The 24,689-nt window shown below is 34.5% G+C and overlaps 1 protein-coding gene across 13 annotated transcripts in view; it reads right to left on the reverse strand.

Annotated features, from left to right (window-relative positions):
• lrrc7 (leucine rich repeat containing 7) overlaps positions 1–24,689 on the reverse strand; it is a 106,915-nt gene that overhangs the window by 27,469 nt on the left and 54,757 nt on the right. For 9 of the 13 annotated variants that reach the window (XM_026264652.1, XM_026264658.1, XM_026264631.1 and 6 more), the window contains 13 exons: positions 15,167–15,369; positions 13,616–13,733; positions 13,379–13,457; positions 12,022–12,111; positions 11,226–11,282; positions 10,340–10,403; positions 7,482–7,556; positions 6,735–6,879; positions 6,578–6,650; positions 5,460–5,477; positions 3,744–3,873; positions 2,584–2,699; positions 1,992–2,061 (listed from right to left, as the gene is read on the reverse strand). In XM_026264652.1, the coding sequence (XP_026120437.1) occupies positions 1,992–2,061; positions 2,584–2,699; positions 3,744–3,873; positions 5,460–5,477; positions 6,578–6,650; positions 6,735–6,879; positions 7,482–7,556; positions 10,340–10,403; positions 11,226–11,282; positions 12,022–12,111; positions 13,379–13,457; positions 13,616–13,733; positions 15,167–15,355 (1,224 nt within the window). In that variant the 5' untranslated portion in view covers positions 15,356–15,369. The remainder of the gene's footprint in view (positions 1–1,991; positions 2,062–2,583; positions 2,700–3,743; positions 3,874–5,459; positions 5,478–6,577; positions 6,651–6,734; positions 6,880–7,481; positions 7,557–10,339; positions 10,404–11,225; positions 11,283–12,021; positions 12,112–13,378; positions 13,458–13,615; positions 13,734–15,166; positions 15,370–24,689) is intronic. The other 4 variants (XM_026264644.1, XM_026264710.1, XM_026264703.1 and 1 more) reach the window with 1 other exon arrangement.

A 24,689-nucleotide genomic window follows, 5' to 3' on the forward strand; every position in this document is an offset into this window, starting at 1 on the left:
ATTTGAGTGAACTTCACAAGGAATGGACTGAGGCTGGGGTCAAGGCAAATAGACGTGTCAAGAAATTTGGCTACAGTTGTCGTATTCCTCTTGTTTAGCCACTCCTGAACCACAGCCAGTGTCAGAGGTGTCTTTCCTGGGCTAAGAAGAAGAAGAACTGGGCTGTTTCCCAGTGGTCCAAAGTCCTTTTTTCAGATGATAATAACAAGTTTTGTATTTCATTTGGAAACCAAGGTCCTAGAGTCTGGAGGAAGGGTGAAGAAGTTCATAGCCCAAATTGCTTGAAGTCCAGTGTTAAGTTTCCAATGTCTGTGATGATTTGGGGTACAATGTTATCTGCTGGTGTTGGTCCACTGTGTTTTTTGAAAACCAAAGTCACTGCACACATTTACCAATACATTTTGGAGTACTTCATGCTTCGTTCTGCTGATCAGCTTTTTGAAGATGCTGATTTCATTTTCCAGCAGGATCTGGCACCTGCCCAGACAGCCAAAAGCACCAAAAGTTGGTTAAATTACCATGGTGTTGGTGTGCTTGACTGGACAGAAAACTCACCAGACTTGAACCCCATAGAGAATCTTTGGGGTATTGTCAAGAGGAAAATGAGAAGAAAGGGACTAAAAAAATCGAGATGAGCTGAAGGCCTGTGTCAAAGAAACCTGGGCTTCCATACCACCTCAGCAGTGCCACAAACTGATTACCTCCATGCCACGCCGAATTGAGGAAGTTTTTAAAGCAAAATGAGCCCCTACCAAGTATTGAGTACATGTCCAGTAAAATTAACATACTTTCCAAAAGGCCAACAATTCACTAAAAATGTTTTTTTTTTTATTATTATTGGTCTCATGAAGTATTCTAATTTTTTAGTGAATAGATAGTGAATTGGTGGGTTTTTGTTAAATGTGAGACAAAAGCATCACAATTAAAAGAACCAAAGAATTTATTTAATACACAAGTTTCACAATTTGAGTTGAATTACTGAAATACATAAACTTTTCCATGACATTCTACTTTATTGAGATGCACCTGTATAGTTTAAATCTCTAGATAAAAAATTAAAACACTAAAGATAATAAAGATGAATAAAATCACAATAATGTTCTGCAGGAACATGTGTCACATGCACTTTGATCACAGTCTGGCTCCTCTTACTGTCAATTCTTTATCCTGCAAAAGCGTCTGATATTTATATTCAGACAATTACACGCTGCTGTCCCTTCACAGTTCCTACTCTCATAAATTACTCACGCTGCATGTTGACTTTTAAATCTAAATCTAAATGTTAAACAACAGATATTTCAGCACAATTAATGTTTCTGAGCTAAATATTGTCTCACTCACCACTCCGTGTTCCATCTGTTTCACACGCGCGCCCGCTGCTCTTTCAGTAAAAATTAAGACTGTCAGGGCAGGCCTTTATGCCGAGGATATTTGTAGATGCATTTTGTCCATAGAAATGCAGTTTTCAGTGACGTAATTTGATGCAACCGGCTGCAGTTGTATGTGCACTGTGGGCAGACCCGACTAATCGATAATGAGAATCGTTGTCGATGATTTTCGATAATATTCATTATCGATAATAATCAATTTTATCGATTAGTTGTTGTAGCCCTAATACTGATCAGTGAGTGTGAGTGGTAACTGCACCGGAGTGGCGACCTTCTGATACGTGCTGCATGATTGCGTGAATATTTCGGCAAAAGCAATAGATCTGTAAAGCATGCTAATAATAATATTTAATAGTTTTATAGTTAATAAAACTATAAAAACTAACTTAATATATTTTCATCTGGAAATTTAAGTTAAATATTTAAGAATTTAAGTGATGCTATTTTTTTACAGTAAATTTATGGCAACTACAGCTGCCAATTGTATTTTTTATTTATTTATTTATTTGTAAATTTCACAGTTTTTTTATTCCTTGTATTAACTGTTCATGGAATGTGGTTAAAACTTTGTACACAATTTGAAAAGGAGTTCCAAATAACAACCTGATTGTCAGATAACCAGAGTGCAGCAAGATCCTTCAATTTAGTGAAAGTGAAGGGAAGATTCTTTAACCTAAAACAGAACATAAAGAATTAGTTCATCAGAATTCAAAAAAGGCAAAACATAGATAAGGAGACTGTTGGCGAGAGTTACTGTGTGTAGTTCAAATGTTATGAAGACCTGTGGTGATTCTATTCACTTCAGAAACCCCATTAACTCAGGTCGTCTAATGGCTATGCCACGTTTAGTCTTAGTTAAGTTTAATTACTCTACTTCCAGATAATCACAGTCAGAGCATCAAAACTGTCCACACAGCTCATAAAGAGCATTCTTAATCACCCTGTAGGAAGGTCAGGCACTTTTCTGATGTTATGCCCCATTACTGTGCCATTATGTAAAATAATCAACACCATCCTCACTGCTTTACATGAACTAATCAAGACTGTTCATCATATCTAGAAGAGATTTGAAGAGGAGCTTTCTTTAAGCAAATAATGTCTTTTATTCATTAAAATTGTTTTATTATGTGTTGGTGTGAAAGTTGACAAATGCGTGCACAGGGTGTAAAATGAAAAAAGGAACATCAGGTGTTACCTATTGTCACTTAGATTGAGAACACGTAGCTTTGTCATCTGTCCAATTTCATCAGGCAGAAACTCTATTTTATTGGAGCGCAAGGACATGACCGTAACATTCCTACAGTTTCCAATCTGCAACATAGAACAGGATACGATAGCTCTGGTGAAGTGCAATTCTGTCAGCTTTTTTTGTTAAATATCAGCATTTTTCTCTCAGGTAAAATGACTCTTGTATTCTGTCAATACAGCGAGAGTCGAGTGAAGGTCAAAAGGACATTACCATGCATGGTTTAACAATTTGGTTTTAACATGATTTAAGCTGTCCTGATTTTAGCCACATTAGTGGATCTCAAAATGTAGTAGTCAAAAATGTATAGACTGTATTATATTTAATTTAAGATTTATCTGCAAGTTTAATAAAGCTTTGAATGTTGCACAGCAAACACTATTATTACACTGTACTTTGTTTCCCAGCATAGATACGTTAAATTGATCAAAAGTGAGTAAAAACATTAATGTTAGAAAATATATTTTTTATTTCAAATACATGCAATTTTTCTGTCACAGAATCCTGAAAAAAAGATGCATCATGGTTTCCACACGAAACAATTAAATAGCAAAAGTGAAAATGATAAGAAATGTTTCTTGAAATGAGTATATTAGAATGATTTTTGAGGAATCATGTGAAAAAGAATTTAAAAATTTTATATTTCACAAAATTACTGTATTTTTATTTAAATAAATGCATCAAGTAAACATTTTTTATGAATATAACAGCTATTAAGATGTCAGGAAGGTATTACTTATAAATGTAAAATATATTAGACCCCAGATTTATCTAAGTTCTGAAGGTGAGCTAGAAAAGTGGTTTTGCTGGCAAGTAATTTCTAAGCCTTGTTGAAATAAACTCATCAAAAATTCAAGTTTTTAACCAAAATTTAAGTTGAGCTGTTAACTGGTTTTACTAAACTTTCAGAAGTGTTGGTTTATGCTGGCAAAGTTATTGCTAAACATATAAATGTTCTTTTTTAATGGTTTTGAGCTGCCAACCATCTAAACTGACGTCACTGGTGTAGGTTGTAGTTTTAGCACAAAGAGAGGTAAAATATATAGAGAATGTGCCTTTGATTTCCCTCATTATTAGGACTGTAGAAAGTGCATAACACTAATACTCACCTCCCTGGGCAGCTCAGTCAGGAAGTTCTCATCAGCCGCAAATGTCCGAAGACTGTGCAGGTAGCCAATGGTGGGAGGCAGAGATTCCAGTTCATTACAGCTACAGTCAAACTCCTCTAAAAGTGATAAACTGGCAGATGTGAGAGAAAGCAGGTGAGGAGTGTGCAGTTATGCAGGGTCGCTTAATCCCTATTGAAAGCCTATTGAAAACACTTCATGAGATGATAAGATAAATGCATACACGTCTCTTTAAAGGCCAGCAGATAAAGAAATAATTGCCTCTACTGTAGTGAACAACTCTTCTTCAGAAAAGTTTAGATTTAAGGTTAAATAGCAGGTTTAACCACAGTCTTAAAGGAATAGTTCTTTTATTTTGTACTCACCCTCATGTCGTTCCAAACCCATGTGATCTACTTTTTTATATAATGAAAGTGAATGAGGATATAGGCTGTCAAGCTCCAAAAAAAGCATCATAAATGTAGTTCATAACAACCTGTGCACTATTTTTCAAGTCTTCTAAAGCCATGCAAAATCTTTTTTGATTATTTACAGAAAATCTTGCTGTAGTGCATTCAGACTTAATGATAATTCCAGGGGAAGGTAAATAGGTTTTCACATGGAACCATACATTTTGAGGAAAAGAAATCTGTAGAAACAGAACAGTCATTTTCTGCTAGGACATTACCTAAAACACTACACAATTCAATGCATAATTTAAAGTATAGGTAAAACAGCCATTATAAATCAATACAGAAAATGTATTCATAATAACACAGTACATTGTACCCTATTTTTACAGCCTTTTCTTAAATTGTATGTCTTCAGGAGACTTGTACTATGCAATACAGACACCAGTAAATGATGCTTATTCCGCTATTTTGTTATTTTGGAGCTTGTCAGGCCCATTTGCTGTTCATTTTCATTGGAAAAGAGCAACCAGTACATTCATCAACTTTTATCCTTTTGTGTTCCACGGAAGAATAAAAAGGCATAAGGGTTGTAAAGGTGAGTAAATAATGAAAAGTACACTATTCCTTTAAAATGCAATTTACATTCTAACATCCCATTCAAATGTTTACAATGTGTCAACAAACTATCAAAGCGTAAGTACATTTAATTGAAATAGTAATAGTATTATTTTAAGACAAGGAATAAATGAGTTTTGTTAATGGAAATGAGAATTATGAGTTATGTGGGACTATTGTCTCCATGTAAAAAAGGTATGAAGACATGTTAAAGGGACTGATGATGAATTTACTCAATATACTACACTGCAAGACAATTCTAGTGATTGTAAAAAACACTAATCATATGAAATACTGGGTTCTTAAAACAAACCTTATGTTAATTTATAACATTTACAATGATCTGGTATATGCCACAGTGTTTATTGAGTCAAATGAGTTTCAGTACTTTTAGTAACAGACCTCACATTAGTCACTTAAAACCCTTTTTTCCCCCTTGCAACCCTTCTGTATTTTGTTCCTTAGTTTCCCCCCCTTTTTTGAATTTGAAAGAGGTCAATGTATATTTGTCAAGCCAAGTAAGGTCATTAGTCCAACATTTGTTTTAGCTGACTGGTCCAGCTGGCCTTCCATATGCAGGGCTTTCATTTTGTCTCTTTAAGCAAGATATGGATGCAAAGGTATGCCCTTGCCTAAATAAACATGCTGTGGCAGACGTGTGGGGAATACAAACACTCGCTGGTCTACTTACCCGGTTTTGCCACGTGCACTGAGGTGCCCATTTAAGATGCATGTTTGATTAACACAACACACAGAACCGAGCAATGACAAACCAAGAAGAGAGATGCATGGAGTATAGTATCACAGGAATGAGGTAGTGGTGACAGCTATGACAAATGAAAAAGGCAGTCTGCAGAAAATATGACATCTTAATTAACAGATGCTAAGAAATATGGCACATGCGCTTCGTCCCTGAATTTCCCATTCGATTCTGAATTAAAAATCCAAAGTCTCACTGATTACGGTAGCCAGTTTGATTTGCAATTTGTAAAATTAATTTGTGGAAGATTTTATCAGAACAATATAAGGTAATATTTTCAGTGTTAATTAATTACACTGTTTATCTCAAACTAATTTAACTAATTTTCCTATATGCTGCAATATAATTATGCTATCAGAAAGGTAACAGGGTTGACAGTTTTTTTTTAGTTTACTTTGATTTTAACTTTATTTAATTCAATGCCTCCTTGCTGAATAATACTATTTCCTTAAAAACACACACACACACACACACACACACACACTGACCCCAAACTTTTAACTAGTAGTTTATGAGAGACACATATGGCACTGATTTAGGTATAGAATAAAGTTATCAGTATTTTAGGATTTTTATATTGCATACATTGTTTCCCTAAAATACAGTTAATAAAGATGTAAAAAAAAAAAAAAAAAACATTGCTAACATTGCTGAGAGTCACATTGACGTTGATAGTCAGCATTTTCTCATGCTGGGGTGAGAAAAACTGCAAGAATGACAGCAGAATTGTTATATCGTGCCCCAGATGGCAATTCAACGAAAAATCCAATACTAAGAGTACAAGCTACAGTACAATGTCATCAAGTATCATCATAAAAAACGATATAATTTCAAAGGTTCAAGTCATTAAAGACTTTACTGACCACCCTGAGCATTACGTTTTATTATATGGCTGTAAAACCAGAACATAATTCCATAAACTTAGGGGGGAAAAACCTGTGCATAGAGGAATGTTCAGGGATTATGATCTCTAAGACACCTTAAAGGTATTTTCTGCCTTTGTCATTTTTCCTTTACACAGCTGGATGAGTCGTAAGTGAGTTACTAACCTTCCAATGGTGTTAGGCAGGGAGGTGAGCTGGTTGTCATCAACTTTTAATGTCGTCAGCTTTTTCAACTTTCCTGTGAAAGATGTTTTGGTATTGTAAAGACACACCAAAACCTTAAAACCCAAATATTTCAAAAGAGTAAGTAGTGGAACTTCACCTATTGTCTCAGGTAACTGTTGCAGCATGTTGGAAGAGAGGAGCAGATCCTCTAAGGACTCGCAGCCGGAGATATCTGCATCTAGACTCTCAATCCTGTTCTTAGCCAAGTCTAGATATCGCAGCTGCCTCAGTTTCCCAATAGACTTCAGCAGATGACAAGAGAGATAAATGAAAGAAATCATATATTATGCTTTATACATATATTATAGTCTAGTACTAGCTTACTAAAATGGCTTGTTGTCAGATTCCAATAGTTCCCCCAAAGATTTTCTCATCTCTCATTTACTCGCACTCAAGTATTTCTAACATCATATTATATGGCAGAATGACATGAGATTGATTTAATTACATAATCTTTCATACTTTAAAACCTTACTGGTATTTTTGGTCACACTTTATTTTAGGGTCCAATTCTCACTATTAACTAACCATTAACTATGACTTTTGCCTCAATTAACTCCTTATTTGCTGCTTATTAATAGTTTATAAGGTAGTTGTTAAGTTTAGGGTACTGGGTAGGATTAGGGATGTCATGCGTTATATGTACTTTATAAGCACTAATAAACAGCCAATATGTTAATAATAGACATGCTAATAAGCAACTAGTTATTGGTGTGAATTGGACCCTATACTAAAGTGTTACCGTATTTTTTATGCATGAAATCTATAACAGGGCTGACAAAGTATGCTCATATTTAGAACATGCAACAGATGCTAACTCTTTTATACTTTTGAAATTGCTTACCCCTGGTATGGTTTGTAATGAATTGTTGTCCAACCACAGCTCTTTTAAACTATGGATCTGCTCCAGCACTTCTGGCTGTAACATTAAAGAGGGTCATAACCAACAAAAGAACAATATATACAGTTTTGCATCCCAAGTGAATAGCAATTTATGAATGTTAATTGAATCATTGTGATAGCTTCTTCTCAAAACTACTTAACAGAGACTGTGTGTGGTAATAAATGTATTGTAAATCGTCTGTTAAATTCTCAGAGAAGCTTGATTGGATTTTCTACATTATCTAAGATAAAACATAACAGTAAAAAGGACATTTTTGAGTCTATTTTAATTTTGGAAAAACACCTTAAAGTGGGTATCAAATATTAAATCAAACCACTTTAATGCACGTCCTTTGAATCATTTAAAGTCAGCACAAACGTTACAACGTGATGAAACCAATAACCAATTCTTATATAATAAAAGCATGCTCTTGACAACATTCCAGAGACTTCAAAAACAAATTATTGTTTTAAATTGAGTTTCAGCAGACCCAAATCCCCTATGCACTGCAGACTCAGTCAGTTCTTAATGGCTGCTCTCATGCTTTTCTCTCCCTTTGAGCACCAGCATCTGTCCCTTCATGATCCCCTCAGCAAGGACTTCAATTAAGAAACTATCTGCAGCTCAGGGCACCACACCAGCCAACATCTGCCAACATCACAGCAAGAGTCAGATATCCTGACAAATGCCTCCTGCCATCAGTGTTCCATTCTCAAGACTCATTGTTCGGGGAATGTGTTCTGTTACAGAGAAATATCTGCCTAAAAGAACATGACACCAACAGAGCAACGATAAATTAAACTAATGATTGTTTTTAGGCTGTGCAACTGCTATGCTATGATTTTCCTGACATGATGCAATGCATCTATAAATGCTTGAGGAAACTGCTCAGTTACATTTCAGTTGTGGATTATTGCTTGATAATGTGCTGTTGTTTTCCTCATTAAAGAGATGCTTAACCTCCAGATAATGTTGATCATCAACCAGAGAAGGTCAAACTAAATATTATATGAGCTGTTTTTATTTTGTTATTTTATTATTTTTCATACATTTAGAACATAGAATGAAACATTTAATACCAATTTCACAGATTCCATAGAATATCTAAAGTTTATAATGTCTAGAATCGCTGGACGCAGTACAGAAAGACAACAATTCTCATGCAAGACGGGCCAAAAATCACCATTATCAGAGATATTTAAGATGACTGATAAGGAGCTGAGTTCAGATTAAAAGAGCACTGATAGGGCTGCCAACAGGGAAGGTCAAAAGTTATTTGAAAAGTCATCCTGAAGTGGGACACTGAGATTGAAAGTCCAGGCAGCAGAACCAGAAAGTGTTGATGGGAGTTCTCTTATTACTTGGGGGCTTTGAGCAGTAAAGTACGTTTACTGCAATGCCAAACCATCTGTTCCCTTTGGAAGCATTAGTGCGCGCATGCCTTTTTTCATCAACCAAGGACAAAGTGCCCTGGATAGTTCAAATGTGTGTATGACACTGATGCAAATTTTAAAAGTAATTCCACAACTCTACAAGCTCCACCTTGGTACCTGGAAGCTTAAAATAGGGCTGGGTGACAGAGACAAAATAATAATATTAATAATAATAATAATACATATATATATATATATTTAAATTCCAAATAATATCATATTAATTTACCATGATATTCCATGAAATGCATTTCACATGTTCAATAGTACTCAATGAAGTTAATAAAACTACTCAGTGCACTCCCCTTCATTTAACCTTTTAATTTTATGATTCATGACAAATTAATCATCAAAAATGGTTTGTCAACTTAAGAAATTAAGGAATAAATGTAACTTTTTTTTTCTTTGCTGCACAACCACATTTTATTAGCCTGACTTCATCATACTCATATTCTAGGCAGACTTCCCGTCCAAAAAAATTTGTGGGCGGGGTTCGGGCTGGCACCCAGGCTAACATCTTAACGTATATGTTATGAATTAAAATGAGTGAAAAATATCTTTGCATGATACTCCTTGATAAAAAAATAAAAAAATAATATATATATATATATATATATATATATTGTCATAAATTCCTTAAATTTTATTTAGCCAATTTAAGACATCTGAGATTCAGTGTGTATTTGACAATAGCTTTTATCAAATTAAATTGTGAAATTGCTTTTATTATTAATATTGTGGATTATTATTTTTTCTCTAAATATCAATATTTATTTATCACCCAGCCCTAATGTAAACGTTTTCCCAGCTATTCTTTCAACATGTTTCATGGTCATTGGACTTGACCAGCTTTAAAAACAACCAACAGCTCCTAGTTAAGCTATCACAGACCAAAGTCAATTACTTAAAAAAAAATTCTATTAATAGCTACTTTTGTGTTCAACTTCCACAGTTCCTCTAGACACAGTAACTTGCCTGCTCATGGACCTGTTCATTGATTTATACTCAAATAAATAAATGCAACAACGCCAACATTAAGCACTGCAGGAAACAGCTATAGGAATGCTGTGAGTGGGGCTATATGGGACACATATGATAAATTCCTTGCCATTGTTTACTCCAGCTTGGGTGAGCCAATTAAATGCAGCTCAGTGGTGAACGTTCTGTCATGGCAAGCACTGCATGTTTGAATCAACTCATGAATAATGGATCAGCGTATGATGCAACCAAAACGCAGTGCAGCACTAGAGATCTGAAAAGAGGCAACAGCTTCCCGTACCCCCCTCCTCTATCCCCCCTAAGCCAAAATCCATGCTGGATAAAGACTGAGTGAGGTAACAGCTGTCCCATTGATAAAAGTGTTTAAAAATAGAACATCTTTCTTACCAGTTCAGAGAATTCATTGCTTCCCAAGTCTAACCGCTCCAGTTGCGACAGCCTATGAATTGACCTGCATCATGAAAAGAAAAGAAATCCAAACTCATTTAAAATATATGTCAACATTAGGGATTGCTAGATGCACTTAAAGTTTAGGATTTAGAGAACTAGTTTATCCAAAAAATAAAATTCTGTAACTCTGTACTCAAATATTTGTGACGGTATTCACAACATGGCCTTAATTCAATATGTGGGCAAACACGGCTCTCCCAGATTGGAGAGCATTACCTCATGCAGTCTGGTTTTGAAGGAAAAATTGGCTGTATTATTGTTGGTTAGTCTTGAACCAGTACATCTGAACAAGTCAGCAAGCATAAACCATTGTGTGCAATATGTGTCCCTCTCTAGAGGGGTCCAGAGGTCTTTCCCACTGTGACAAATCACACTGTAGACTGCTACTCTGAGTTTGTTACATAAACTTGTGTCTAAATCACATTATTGAGGAATGAATAAAAAAACTAAATTAAACTTCTTTTCAAGAAGAAAATATTTTTATACATTAATGCAATTATTTGAAGTGGTGTTAGATTCAAATATCAAGATTGGCTTTTTTGCTCAACTGCTATGGGTGTACAAAACAAAAGATCCATCTCTTTACATTTTAAGGCAGTGTAAATGAAAGAAATTAAAAAGGAACTTAATCAAAATGTCTTTTTGTGAAGACAAGACTAAATATAAAGCAAGAGGACACCCATAAAACAAACAAACTAAACTGTTGAATGTAAAATTCAATGTTTGTCCTACACCATTTTTTATTTTCATGGCATGTATTTATTTAATTGTTGGCATGTTGGCAGTATTGAAATAATTATTCATAAGAAATTAAGCAACTTACTTTGGCATAGTTTTCAGATGATTCTCACGGAGCTCCAGGATTCGTAATTTAGATAATCTAAAAAAATAAAAAATAAATAGGTTACAAATCATTTTTGGAAAAAATTCTAAATCTCAAACAAACTATTTTTTTTTAAACAAAAACATTGAAATCAATAGACAGTTCTGTCATTTTTGCATGTGGTATTTGAGCTCAAAATATTACCAATCCTTCACAATGCAGTGTAACCAGACACTATTTGTGCCAAAATAGCTCTGCACCATGAGTATTCAAATTAATGTCAATCATTTCAGCATGAATGTGCCCTTCTTGCTATAAATGTCCAGACTTCGGGCTATTTGTCTGGACATTGTGCAATTTACATTGTGTCATTTCCACCTTCAAAAAGAGCTTGAAGTGAATGAATCAAGCTCTAAAACAACACGGACAGCATACACAGTGTTACAGGATAATTAATTTTTGGTGAATTCCCCAGATTCTTTTATCAAATCTAAATGCAACAGCCCTTGACCAATGTCAGCTGCCATAATAAATCCCCTTTCCCCAATGCAAATGAAATACCTATTCATCATCAAACCTAATATGAGCTGCAAGAACCCATTTATTCATGAAAGCTTTAGGCAAATCACTGCCACAATCAGCACCATGCTGCTCCTCGGATACAAAATAACATCTAAAAATAAAAACGATACGATGACAACTACAAGACTGAGACAAACTCAGACGGGTGTGCTAAAGAGTTGTTTCACAATCCCCAGTAGAGCAGGAACAGAGACGCCCAAGATGAAGCTCTTACCTCCCAAAATTGGCAGGCAGGTATTCAAGGAAGGCGTCATTTAAGAAGAGCTGTGTCAAGTTGAGGAGCTGGGTGAAGCCGTCTGGGAGCCTGCAGAAACAGAGAGGTGATCAGACCCTCTCAAAGGCCAGTGCCCTTAAGATTTGATAAGCGTTAAGTACTTCAGGAGCGGTGAGAGCCATCTGTAATCCCTCTACGCTTCCCTTTCTACTGGCTCTGTTAGCATCCCAGTGAATGGAGTCACTTGAGGATTGATTTAATCATAATATGAAGAAAAGGGTTCTCTGCAGAGACCATGCACTGGATCCTGAATGTTTGGTCCTCTGTCATAAACCTCTGACTGAAGGCCAAACGAATACACTGATATAAAAAAGAAATGCATGTCTTATCTCTCCTTGAGCTGAGTTTGGTTAAGTTTTTAAGGCATGATGTCTACTTATTATATGAATTATTAATGTACAAATGTGCTTTAGAATTCAAAACTATGTTTAATTGTGAATTTAAAAAAGAGATAGAGAGAGAAAAAAAATGTTATATGAACTATGAAAACATCTAGCTTTTGCATTTATGTTCACTTTATATTTTTTATGAAGGCAAATCATTGCCTTCATTTGAGAGTGAAAAGAATAAATACAGCAAATGCATGTATGATATAATGCACTATTTCATATTTTGTTACTTTAGATAAGAAATCCTCTTCAGGAAATAAAGAAAAAAGATTTACATATTAAAGCAATTATTTGAAGTGGTGTTTGATTGAAATCAGTATTGGTTTATTTCCTTAGCTGATATAGTAGGTGTACAAAACAAATGCTTCATCGCTTTACATTTTAAGGCAGTGTAATAAATGAAGAAATTTGAACAGAAATTCAAAACAAAGAATGGCAAAATTAGTAAAAAAAAATTTACATGCTTTTTTATTATTTTTCTTTTATTCTTTTATGATTACATGCAGCTTTTATTATATCACATTTAAGGGGTATTAAAAATAAATAAATAAATGTATGCATTTAGCAGACGCTTTTATCCAAAGTGACTTACAGTGCATTCAGGCTATACATTTTTACCTATCGTGTGTTCCCGGGGAATTCGAACCCCCAACATTGCACTTGAACGTGCACAGCTCTACCAATTGAGCTACAGGTAATGTTTTTAAAAATCCACAACACCATTTAAATAAACTTAATGAGATTAAAGTGATATAAAAAAATTGCCAGTTTCCATAAAATTTTAACTAAAATCTGTTGACATAAAATATATACAGATTCATCAACTACCTATGCACATAATACAACAATTATCAAACATTATGGTCCTCAGTCTTTCTGAATTAAGAAATGTGAGCAGCTCTACTTACTTGGCTATAGGATTTACACTGGCCTCCACAACTGATAGACATTTACAGCATTTGATGTTGTCTGGAAACTCTTGAATACCTGAGATAAAGCCAGTTGTACCATGTTGATACAAGGAAGATGTGTACTGTATTAAAGTACAATCATATACAATCATACCGATATAATCAGCACAAAATAATTGCTTGGAAAAATAGATTTAAAAAGCAAATACAGAATAAATGAAGTTAAGGATGTACCATTTTTACTAATATCTAACTCCTTTAGATTCACAAGGCTGGCGATGGTGGTTGGCAGGCTGGAGAGGTCATTGTCAGGCATGCTCAGCTTCTTGAGTGCTTGACAGTTGAAGAGTTGCTAAGAAAGACAGAAAAATAAAAGAGATTTATGGAAATCATTTTTTGGTGAACTTCCCAGGCTCCAAGAATCAAAGTGATGAACCCGATCACATGCTGCGGTTTACATATTCAATATTTAATTCTAGGTGAAACTACATTTTACACTTGTAATTTTGGAAGTCAATATGCTCTTCTTTCATTTATGTGTTACCCTTTTATAGGCAACTTAGGAAAACCAGAGTGACAACATTCCCACAGATGGACAAGCAGTTATTTAAAGTGTCTTGTGCCATGCTATATTTGTACAAGCACAGTTTACAATCGATCTCATGAACTTATAAACTTATGTTAAAATTCTTAAAATATTTACAAATTAGAAAAGGAAATGTCCCACAACCTCACATTACTTCTCACTTCCATTTCATTTGATATTATTTTCTTTAATAAATACACAAAACTCAAACATCTCAACTCCATCACACAATCTGTTTAATATTTCTGAGCTGACAATCAGTTTAAAACCATCCTGTAGTCTCAATTAACTCATTTACTGAAGAGAATAGATGCGTAACTATGTTAAAAAGAATAATCCAAAATATCATTGATACATAAATTATTTCAGTTCTGTAGCCTCTTTTGTCCCAGTTGCTCAGGAACTACAACCTTGGCTTGTTATATATATAAATTAATGTTGACGTTATATTCGATATATTTTCTTTTTTTAAGAAATTAATACTTTATTCAGCAGAGATGCATTAAATCATTCAAAATTGACAGTAAAGATGTGCATAATGTTACAAAAGTTTTCTATTTTATATAAATACTACTCTATCTAACATTTATCAAAAAATCCTAAAACATGTATTATGTTTTCTACAAAAATATTACGCAGCAAAACCATTGCAACATTGATAATAATATCACATATTTCCGAGCACCAAATCAGCACATTAGAATGATTTCTGAAGGATGACTAGAGTAATGGCTGCTGAAAATCTGACTTCCTAAGATAAATAACTAGCCCAAGGCAAGTACTGTATGAACAGTGTTAAACATGAAACAAGAATGGCACCTCAGGAGTTAAAGCTAGCAAATACTTATGACATAAACACTTATCTAAGGAGTATATAAGAAGAACAAATGCTATAGACCAAATTCAGATACAGCTTTGTACACAACATGGGAGCTGTCCATGGTCCTGTTATATTCTGACTACTAGATACAGTACATTCGACAAAGCCTGATTTACCTTAACCAATGTGAAATACCAAATGGAAATAATGATAATATTAATAAACTTCAATTACGGGACACTTTTAGTGCTTTATATGGTCATATTTAGTGCACTAGTTGTCTGTACTGATGCACTGCTTTATAAGATGATGTTCAGGAGTTGAACTTCCACTGTTAGGCAGATATTATGCATGTTTAAGCTGACACTTGACAACTTACCTTAGGCAGCTCCTCAATCTGGTTGGCGTCAAGGTAGAGCTCTTCTAGCGTGCGCTCGAAGCTGAAGATCTCCTTAGGGACCTGCTGCAGGCTACAGTGGGAATAATCCAGCACTGAGATGACCTCCTCCTCCCCCCGGAAGCATCGACAGGGCACCAGGCGGCCGATGAACTTCCTCTTAGTAGTCATCTCCAGACACTGCACTGTGGGAAGAGAAAAGAAAAGAATATTCTCGTTTATGACAGAAAGCCACATTCTCATAAGCATATAGCTGATTCATTAAATCACACACATATTCCTGCAAATAACTTTCTACATAATTGAAGCTGATATTGTTTAAATGCTAAGCATTGTACAACAAATTGCTGCATACCACTGTGTCTCTATAATTGGTATCAAAAGGAAATCGTCTGGAGCTTTGTGTTTTATTCGAGCTGAGGTTGAGCTTTTTATTATCCATGTACCTTACGATAGGCTATCATTATCTTCACTTATTACATGGCTCTCTGGAATACTTGCGTCTCAATGGTCAATCGTGGCATTGAACAGTCAAATATTTGTTTTCATTGACTGCTAAATTCTATATTTGACAAGTGGTCATATAAACAGACCAGTTTTGCTTTCATGTCAAGTCAAGTCATTTTTATTTATATACTGTAGCGCTTAATAAAATACAGATTGTGTTAAAGTCAATTGATCATTAATTCAATGATGTTATTCTCCAGCTCAGTTCAGTTCTCTTCAAATAGTTTATGTTTTATCAATTCGACAATATTGGCAAAAATTAAGTTCCCCAACTAGAAAAGCCAAAGGCGACAGTGGTGAGGAACCATAACTCAATCGGAGACAGAAATGAGAAAAAGAAAATAGAAAAAAAAAACTTAAAGGCCAGTTCTTCTCTGGCTAGATCAAACCAGAATTGTGTGATTTAATTCCAGGCTGCAACACAAGTCAGATTGAGCAGAGGACTCGTCTAGTTCTCATAGTCAGAGGATCTGACTCTTTTCATGACTCTTTTATCACACCCTTTCTTTTCATATCAACATACATGTATATAGATAATTGGTGCTATTTTTCAACTTCATCTAAAGTTGTAAAAGTTGCCACTGAAATAATAATTTTCCATTTTAAAGTGATTATAAACCTTTTGATAAGTGATGAGAAGTTTAGGAGTCTCCAGTTAAAGCATGAATAGAAAACCATTGCTTGAAGAACAACAGCAAAAGTAGTAGACAGAAAAATCTGGACGAGAGAGCACATAAAACAGAAAAAATACATGTTATTACCATTGCAGTTAAATATGTTAGATAACTAGTTCATTGAAAAGTCATTTGAAATAGCGGTAACACTTTATAACCGCATGCTATTAATCATTAGTTAAGCATTAGGAAACAGTTAATTAATCATTTATAAAGCATTAATAAACATTTATAAGCAGTTTATAAATACAGATATAAATGCTTTATACCTGATTTAAAAGCATATCTATAATGTGTTTAATAATTGTTTTTTTCATACTTTATTAATGATCAATTTATCATTTCTAAATTAAGTATAGCATTATTTACACACCAGTTATTAAGGAGTTGTCAGTGGTTCATAAGATCACTTAGAAATTGTAAGTAAATGATTAATAAATAATTTAAATGTGCATTCGTACATCTTTTTATTCAGACATATAGTAATAGTTACTTATAGTGTTAATAAATGGTTTATTAACATGTATTTCTACTGTAATTCAGGGTTAATTCAGGTAGTTATAAAACATATGTAGTTGTTAGTTAACTATTTTTGTGAGCTCATCTAAAGTGAGGACTATTTATGCCTTGTAAAGCTTTTACAAATGAGATTTAAAGGCTGTTAATATTTATATATTCTGTATCACTGTGTTGTGTTTGTTTCCGTTTTTTGTTTAGAAGATAACTGAGCCTTTAAATATACTTTATAAATGCTTTACAAGGCATAACTAGTCCTCACTTTAGATTAGCTCACATAAATAGTTAACTGACCACTACTAAATGCTTTATAACTACCTGAATTTACTACATTTCTTGTGATCTTATGAATCACTGGCAACTCCTAAATAACTGGTTTGTAAATAATGCTATACTTCATTGAGAAATGATAAATTGATCATGAATAAAGTATGAAAATACAATTAATAAACACATTATAGATATGCTTTTAAATCAAGAATAAAGCATTTATATCTGTATTTATAAACTGCTTATTACTGTCTATTAATGCTTTATAAATTATGAATTATCTGTTTACTAATGCTTAATTAATGATTAATAGTGTGCAGTTATTATAAAGTTTTACCGAAATGGCAAATATAAATTAGTGCTGTCAAACGATTACGCGCGAATAATCGCATCCAAAATAAAACGTTTTGTTTACACACTGTGTATTGTTTATAATTATTATGCATTAATAAAGACACACACATACAGCATATATTTTCAAAATGTTTACATGTATTTACATGTATATATTTATATTCATATAATTTATATCATATATAAATATATTTAATATTATAAAAGTCACATATTTTTCTTTAATATATATATATATATATATATATATGTATGCATGTGCGTGTATATATACATAATAAATATACTACACACTACACACACACATGTGTCATGATATACTTTTACAGGATTTTTTCATCTAATTTAGAGCAAAAAAGAAAAAAGGTTAGACTCAAACCTGTACTCCTATCCTATCTATGAGCACAAACAGCTCCTACTATGCAATGCACAGCTACAACGTTTAAGACAGAATCTTGTGACTACAGTCACAGATTTATGAATCACCAATTTATCACAAAAAAAGTCTCATCCTGCTGGAAAGGGTGTAATTAAATAAGAGCCAGAGATGGTAACGCAAACCAGATGCCTCATAAAATGAACCACATCCCCTTAATTTGAACCATGAGCTGAGCATCATAAGGTGACTGATAACATAACCTCTGCCCTATAAGACAAAGACGATATGACATAAAGGCTCAATGCTGTACTTCAGAGGTGTTAGTGCGCAGTAACCTGTGTCATAAATCAAAGCAGTTTATCTGAATTAGTTTATCATGAAAGCTCATTTAACGCCCATGAGAGAAACCCGTCGAGGAGCCAATCGCAAATATCAGTCAGCGAAAAAGGAAGCAGTATAACAAAAAATTACTTATATCAATCAACTGTGACGAGATATGTCTCTGCTGCCTTTGTCCTGACAAGAAGCCAAAGAGAGAGAGAAGAGACACGACAGGCATCGTAATGTTCTTCAGGGATGGAAACGTGCTGCTAAAACAATGTCTGAGAGTGCATTAGGGAATAATGTCTGAAATGAAAGACAAGCTGTGCTAATGCAGAGTGCTTTTGTCTCTTGCACATGCAAATGTTCCACTGATAATTAAAACATCCTCCACTCAACAAAGAAAAGCAGCAGCTCTGGATGAACGACTTCACAGAGGATTCTGGAGATTAAAATTAGTTAGTGTAAGAGAGTGAAATTTTAGACTGCTATTGCTTGAACACAGAAATCAAATATTATCATGTAAACGGTTTACAAGACAAAAAGTAATAGGTTAGATTTATGTAATAGTACTAATAAACTGTACAGAATGTGTTTTAGTCCTCCATAATCTGATTTATGTATAATCATCTATAAATATAGCTTGTTTCAGTATTTTTTTATATTTTAATTAAATTAATAAGGCTTGTTCCACAGCTAGCAATATTTAACCATGTTCATACTTTTTAACTCGATTCAGTTGTTTCAGAATAAACCGATTTATTTATCTAATTCTTAGCACTTTGAATAAATGCCTTTTGAAAATATGATCTTATGATTGAAATTAAATCAAACAGATGCAAAATGCAAATTAGTTAATATGCCATGATTTCTGAGTACAGAAATCTTACCTGTTTCATTTATGTATGGCTTAAAAATATGCATCACATTACGTTTATTAGCTTTCTAAAATTATAATCCAAACAGATGGAATTGTTATATGAAATTCAAATACATAAATCTTAAATTTAGGCCTTAATTTTTTTGCGGGGTAACACTTTAAAAGGAGATTCTGTTTGTTAACATTAGTTAACATGAACTAACAATGAAAAACCTGAAGAATTTTCTCATCTTATTATTATTATTATTATTATTATTATTATTATTATTATTATTTAATGGACCTGAGCGAACATGAACTAACAGTGAACTGAACATGATAATAGATTGTAAAAAAAAAAAAAATAATACTGTAACATATATACTGCTTGTTAATGTTAACATTATCATGCAAGCTTAATGTAAACTGTCACTTTATTGTATGACATTCCTCATATGGGAAATACGAACTGTCTTCTATATGAATGCATAAACATGTCACTTCCTCTCACCGATGATGTCCTCTTGAGAGGTGCTGCATCGTAACTAAACCAAAAGGCAAGAGTGATGCAAGAAGAAGGAAGAGTTACAGGACAGATAATACTATAAGTGAATGAGTCGGATGAAAATAGACTAAATGTCTGGAGGGGGCATTATTATTTCATAAGACCACTCCAAAAACATGCAATATCACTTTAGACCACTGTATCCGCTTTATCTGGCCTCCTTACAGGCTTAAGATCTAACGTCCTTCCATCTGAATGACCGCCTCATGCCGAGAGCTGTCAGCCACCATCTGACAGGAAAACAATGTTTCCGAAGGGATCGTGAGATAGCTAAACAATGGCTTCGAGATAACAGGTTTTCTTTTAGGAGATGATCAGTACTGATACGATAAAGTCATGATCACCCACAAGAAAATAAAAATGTCTCAGATAAGACAGTAGCTTTGTACGGCTCCTATGGGTCCTTCTTCTGTGTCCTCATTTTGGATTCTGAGAACAGATAAGGCCAAGGTGCTATTACAGCCTTGCTGCAACTGAATAAAAATTAGTTTACATAACAAATGCCTGAATTGAATTGGAAACAAAATTTCTTATTATATAATACACTCAAACATGCAAATGAAATGTTCTATGCAGGAAACTTTGTGACGAGGGCAAAGTAATCATGACGTAATAAAGAACTAATGAATAGAGAACTGAGAACTAATGAATCTCAGGAAATAATACATGATCGTTGTATTATTATAGTAAAATAATACTTTTTTTCAGCAAGGATGCATCTGATAAAATGTTATAGCAAAGATAATATTATATCAGAGTTCTATTTCAAATAAATGCTGCTATTCTGAACTGTCTATTCAACAAATCCCATTTCCACAAAAATATTAAGCAACACAACTGGTTTTAACATTGATAATAATAAGAAATGTTATATTAGAATGATTTCTGAAGGATCATGTGACACTGAAGTCTGGAGTAATGATGCTGAAAATGAAGCTTTCATGTCACAGGAATAAATTCCATTTTAAAGTAAATTAAAAAAGGAAACAGTTATGTTGAATGGTAGTTTACAGTATATACCTGAATTAAAAGCAAAGATATTTCTTCTTCCTGCTTATGTTTTACCAAAAAAATTATAATTTGCTAACTTTAATAACTTGCTGGTCAAAGCAAACCCCTTCATTATAAATGGACTTCCAGAATGTAAAACACTAATGCACATGTTTTCAGCAACATGATAAATTATTCATTACATTTATATTCATTATTCAAGTATGCAAAAAGTACAACTTACTGTTAACCAAACCAAATTATTTGTGTACTGATTGTGTAAAATTTGGGGAATATTGTACTTTACCAGAGCACTACATAATATCAATACAGACATATTTTAAAATGTATTTTATTTTCTATTTTTAAATGTAATGTCTTTAAAGGCAAAACCTGAAAATGTATATCATCTGTTTATTTGAATGTCTACAGTTGGTTTAGATTTTTACATCTGAAGCACCTTCCTCTCATTATTGGGATTATTATTCCTCAGGAGGAAATGTTTGGTTGATTGCTACATTAGACAAATTAATGACTGTAATCATCCACTGTTTCATGAGTTTGCCAGTTTGCTGTGGGTACACACATGCCACAAGTCGGTAATGAGAGCAACCTAGACTCTGGTTCATGGGAGACAGGATCTGTTATTTGAAACTATCATTCTAGTCTTTTATTGACCATACAGTACGTCCCCTTTTTCCCAGAATTGTCCAGGCAGGGATTTCTTAAACTGCCTAAAATGCCCGAGTTTTTCTCAGTTGCCAGTTGATAACAATATCAAGGATACAAACTTTCATTCAAATATTATAATACAAACTGCTATTGTTAAACAAGAAACAGTCTCTGACATAACAGCACATTACTATGCAAGCCAAAATAACGATCCACCATGGGAACTGCGCAGTGATCTAGTAAACAGGCCAAAGCTGTTGAATTGTGAAATACAATACAGCCGGATCACTGTACTGACCAATCAGCATTCAGAAGCCATTTAATGACTTTAAATCCAAAACAGAGCAACATTTGTATCCAATAGGAAAGCCAGCAGCAGAGTGCATACACAAGCAAAGTCTTGAGCGATTACACGGAGTAGCCAGATCTGCCCAGGGTGCTATGGAAACTGCATGACGCAAGAGCTGCTTCTGCAAAGGCGAGAGGACACATTTACAAGTTCCCAGCTCCGCTCCAGCAAAACGGCTTAATTTCTGTCTTTCAGTCACCTCCCATAAAGACATCTCCGACAATTCACTGCCATTCCCGTAGAGGATAGCTCTAATGACTTTGGTGAAGCCAGGCTGCATTATACGAGATCTACAGAGAGCGGAGGTGCCACAAGATGAAATGCTATCAGTGGAGCTCCTCAGCCGGTGAATGAGGTTACATTTATCCTGCCAAACAGACTTTAACATCTCTGCTGTTTAATAAGGGTTATTCATGTGACTGAAACAAGGAGTAAAGGCACACTTAAAGGGGAATAAAAGCAGAACATTGTATATGTCCATTAAAAATGCATGTATATCTCACAACTGCATTCTCAGGGCCACATGCGGCCAGCCTTACACATAATGGTCATAATAGCTGAAAACTGTTTCCAAGGAAACCATCTCTAGATGCTAAAATTTATTTTTTACAATAATTTCACCCATCTTCTTACAGTCAGTAATATAGTATAAACCACACATAAAGGCCAAAGTTATCACTTTCAATATATTAAATATGAGTGTTATCTTGGAGGTGAAGATGCTGGATGTGGAGGTCCTGGGCTGGTGTGGTTACACGTGGTTTGCAGTTGTGAGGCCGGTTAGATGTACTGGCAAATTCTCTGAAACACCTTTGGAGACGGCTTATGGTAGAGAAATTAACATTCAATTCACAGGCAACAGCTCTGGTGGAAATTCCTGCAGTCAGCATGCCAAGTGCACGCTCCCTCAAAACTTGTGACATCTGTGGCATTGTGCTGTGATAAAACTGCACATTTTAGAGTGGCCTTTTATTGTGGCCAGCTTAAAGCACACCTCTGCAATAAACATGCTGTCAAATCAGCATCTTGATATGCCACACCTGTGAGGTGGCTGGATTATCTCAGCAAAGGAGAAGTGCTCACTAACACAGATTTAGACAGATTTGTGAACAATATTTGAGAGGCCTTTTGTGTACATAGAAAAAGTCTTAGATCTTTGAAAAATAAGGGCAAAAACAAAAGTGTTGTGTTCATAATTTTGTTCAGTGTATGTAAAGAGAGAGAGAGAGATGGGGGTAAAGCAACCAAGACTTGTTGTTATCGTCTCTAAATATAAGTCTATATTTATTACATTTTTACTTGAGCTTCAGCTCTCCATATTTGCTGTGTTTTACATTTGTGTTGATCAATGTTTATAAGTGAATAAAAGCCTAATTTAAACCTGTTCAGCATTTAAAGCAATTGTGTCTCTTCAAAAGTCTTGGAATGGACTTTAAAGGGGGGGTGAAATGCTATTTCATGCATACTGAGTTTTTTACACTGTTAAAGAGTTGGATTCCCATGCTAAACATGGACAAAGTTTCAAAAATTAAGTTGTACGTTTGAAGGAGTATTTCTGTTCCAAAAATAATCCTTCCGGTTTGTCACAAGTTTCGGAAAGTTTTTTTCGAGTATGGCTCTGTGTGACGTTAGATGGAGCGGAATTTCGTTATATGGGTCCTGAGGGCACTTCTGCCGGAAGAGCACACGCTCCCGTATAGCACAACACTGAGAGCACAACAGACTTCGCTGATCAGAGCGAGAGCGTCGCGAAATGTCACAAAAGGAGTGTGTTTTTGGTTGCCAGGGCAAGAAAACCCTGCACAGATTACCTAAAGAGAAACAGCATTAAGGGACCAGTGGATGGAGTTTATTTTTACAGAGCATCAACGGAGTTGTGTAAGTGTTTGTGTTTGTTCCCCTGCATTTCGAAGATGCTTGTTTTACAAACAATGCCCAGTTTGACGACGGATTTGCATCGTTTATTTTTTAAGGATAATGCAGTCCCAACGAAAAAGGGTCACGATCGTGTGTTGGAACCGCAGGCGGTGAGTAAAACTGCTTCAAATATCTCTGTTGTTAACTTAGCTATCGGCGCGTAAGCACATCAAGTAAACAACATGCGATGTTGTCATCAAACTGCACTTTCCACATGTACAGCTTAAAAAAAAAAAAAAAGACGACAAAGTGGAACTTAGTCATTTTCCAAAACCGCTAAGCAAATATATACAGTTTCAGTACATAACACATAGAGACGTTGTTGCTGATGCTGCTCTTGTTAAATTTCAGCCTCTGGATCTGATTCTGGATCATAAATATACGCTGAATCTGACTGTTAGCCATGGTTTGTTTTGGATATTTTTTTCCTCACGGTAATGTCACAGCTTCCAAACGCTATCAAAGCAAAAGCCTACTGGCGCTCGTGATTCTTTAGCTCCGCCCACACGTCACGCCTCCAGCGGCTCGTGTTTTTCCGGGAAAAATCGGTACTCAGTACTACTCTATAGGTACTCAAGATTAACAGGATATTGAGTGAAAACGAGCATTTCACCCCCCCTTTAAAAAGAAGGGCCAGAAATCTCTCAGGTTTCCTGAAAATGAGTTTCAATAACACATTTACGAATAAAAAAATAAAAAAACATGGTAAACTTTAGTGTATGGAGCAATTCTCACTATTAACTAGTTGCAATCCTATTATCAATGCATTGGCTGTTTATTAATACTTATAAAGCACATATTGTGCATGACCATATTCTACATATCTAATCCCATATCCAATACCTAAACTTAAGAACCACTTACCATCTATTAATAAGCAACAAATGAGGAGTTAATTGCGGCAAAAGTCATTATTTATGATTTGTTAATAGTGACAATTGGAGCTTAAAATAAATTGTGACACTATTTACACTTTTTGTACAATGATGTTTTGAAAATATCTTTTTTAATCAAACTATTTATTCAAACTATTTAATGCACTGATTTCACAGTCTGAATATCTAAAAATGTGTATTTTATTGCAAGAACTAATTGCTATTTAAAGAAAGTACAATACTGGATTTATTTTTAC

Source organism: Carassius auratus, chromosome 6 (genome assembly GCF_003368295.1).
Source record: "Carassius auratus strain Wakin chromosome 6, ASM336829v1, whole genome shotgun sequence".
NCBI classification, from domain to species: Eukaryota; Metazoa; Chordata; class Actinopteri; order Cypriniformes; family Cyprinidae; genus Carassius; species Carassius auratus.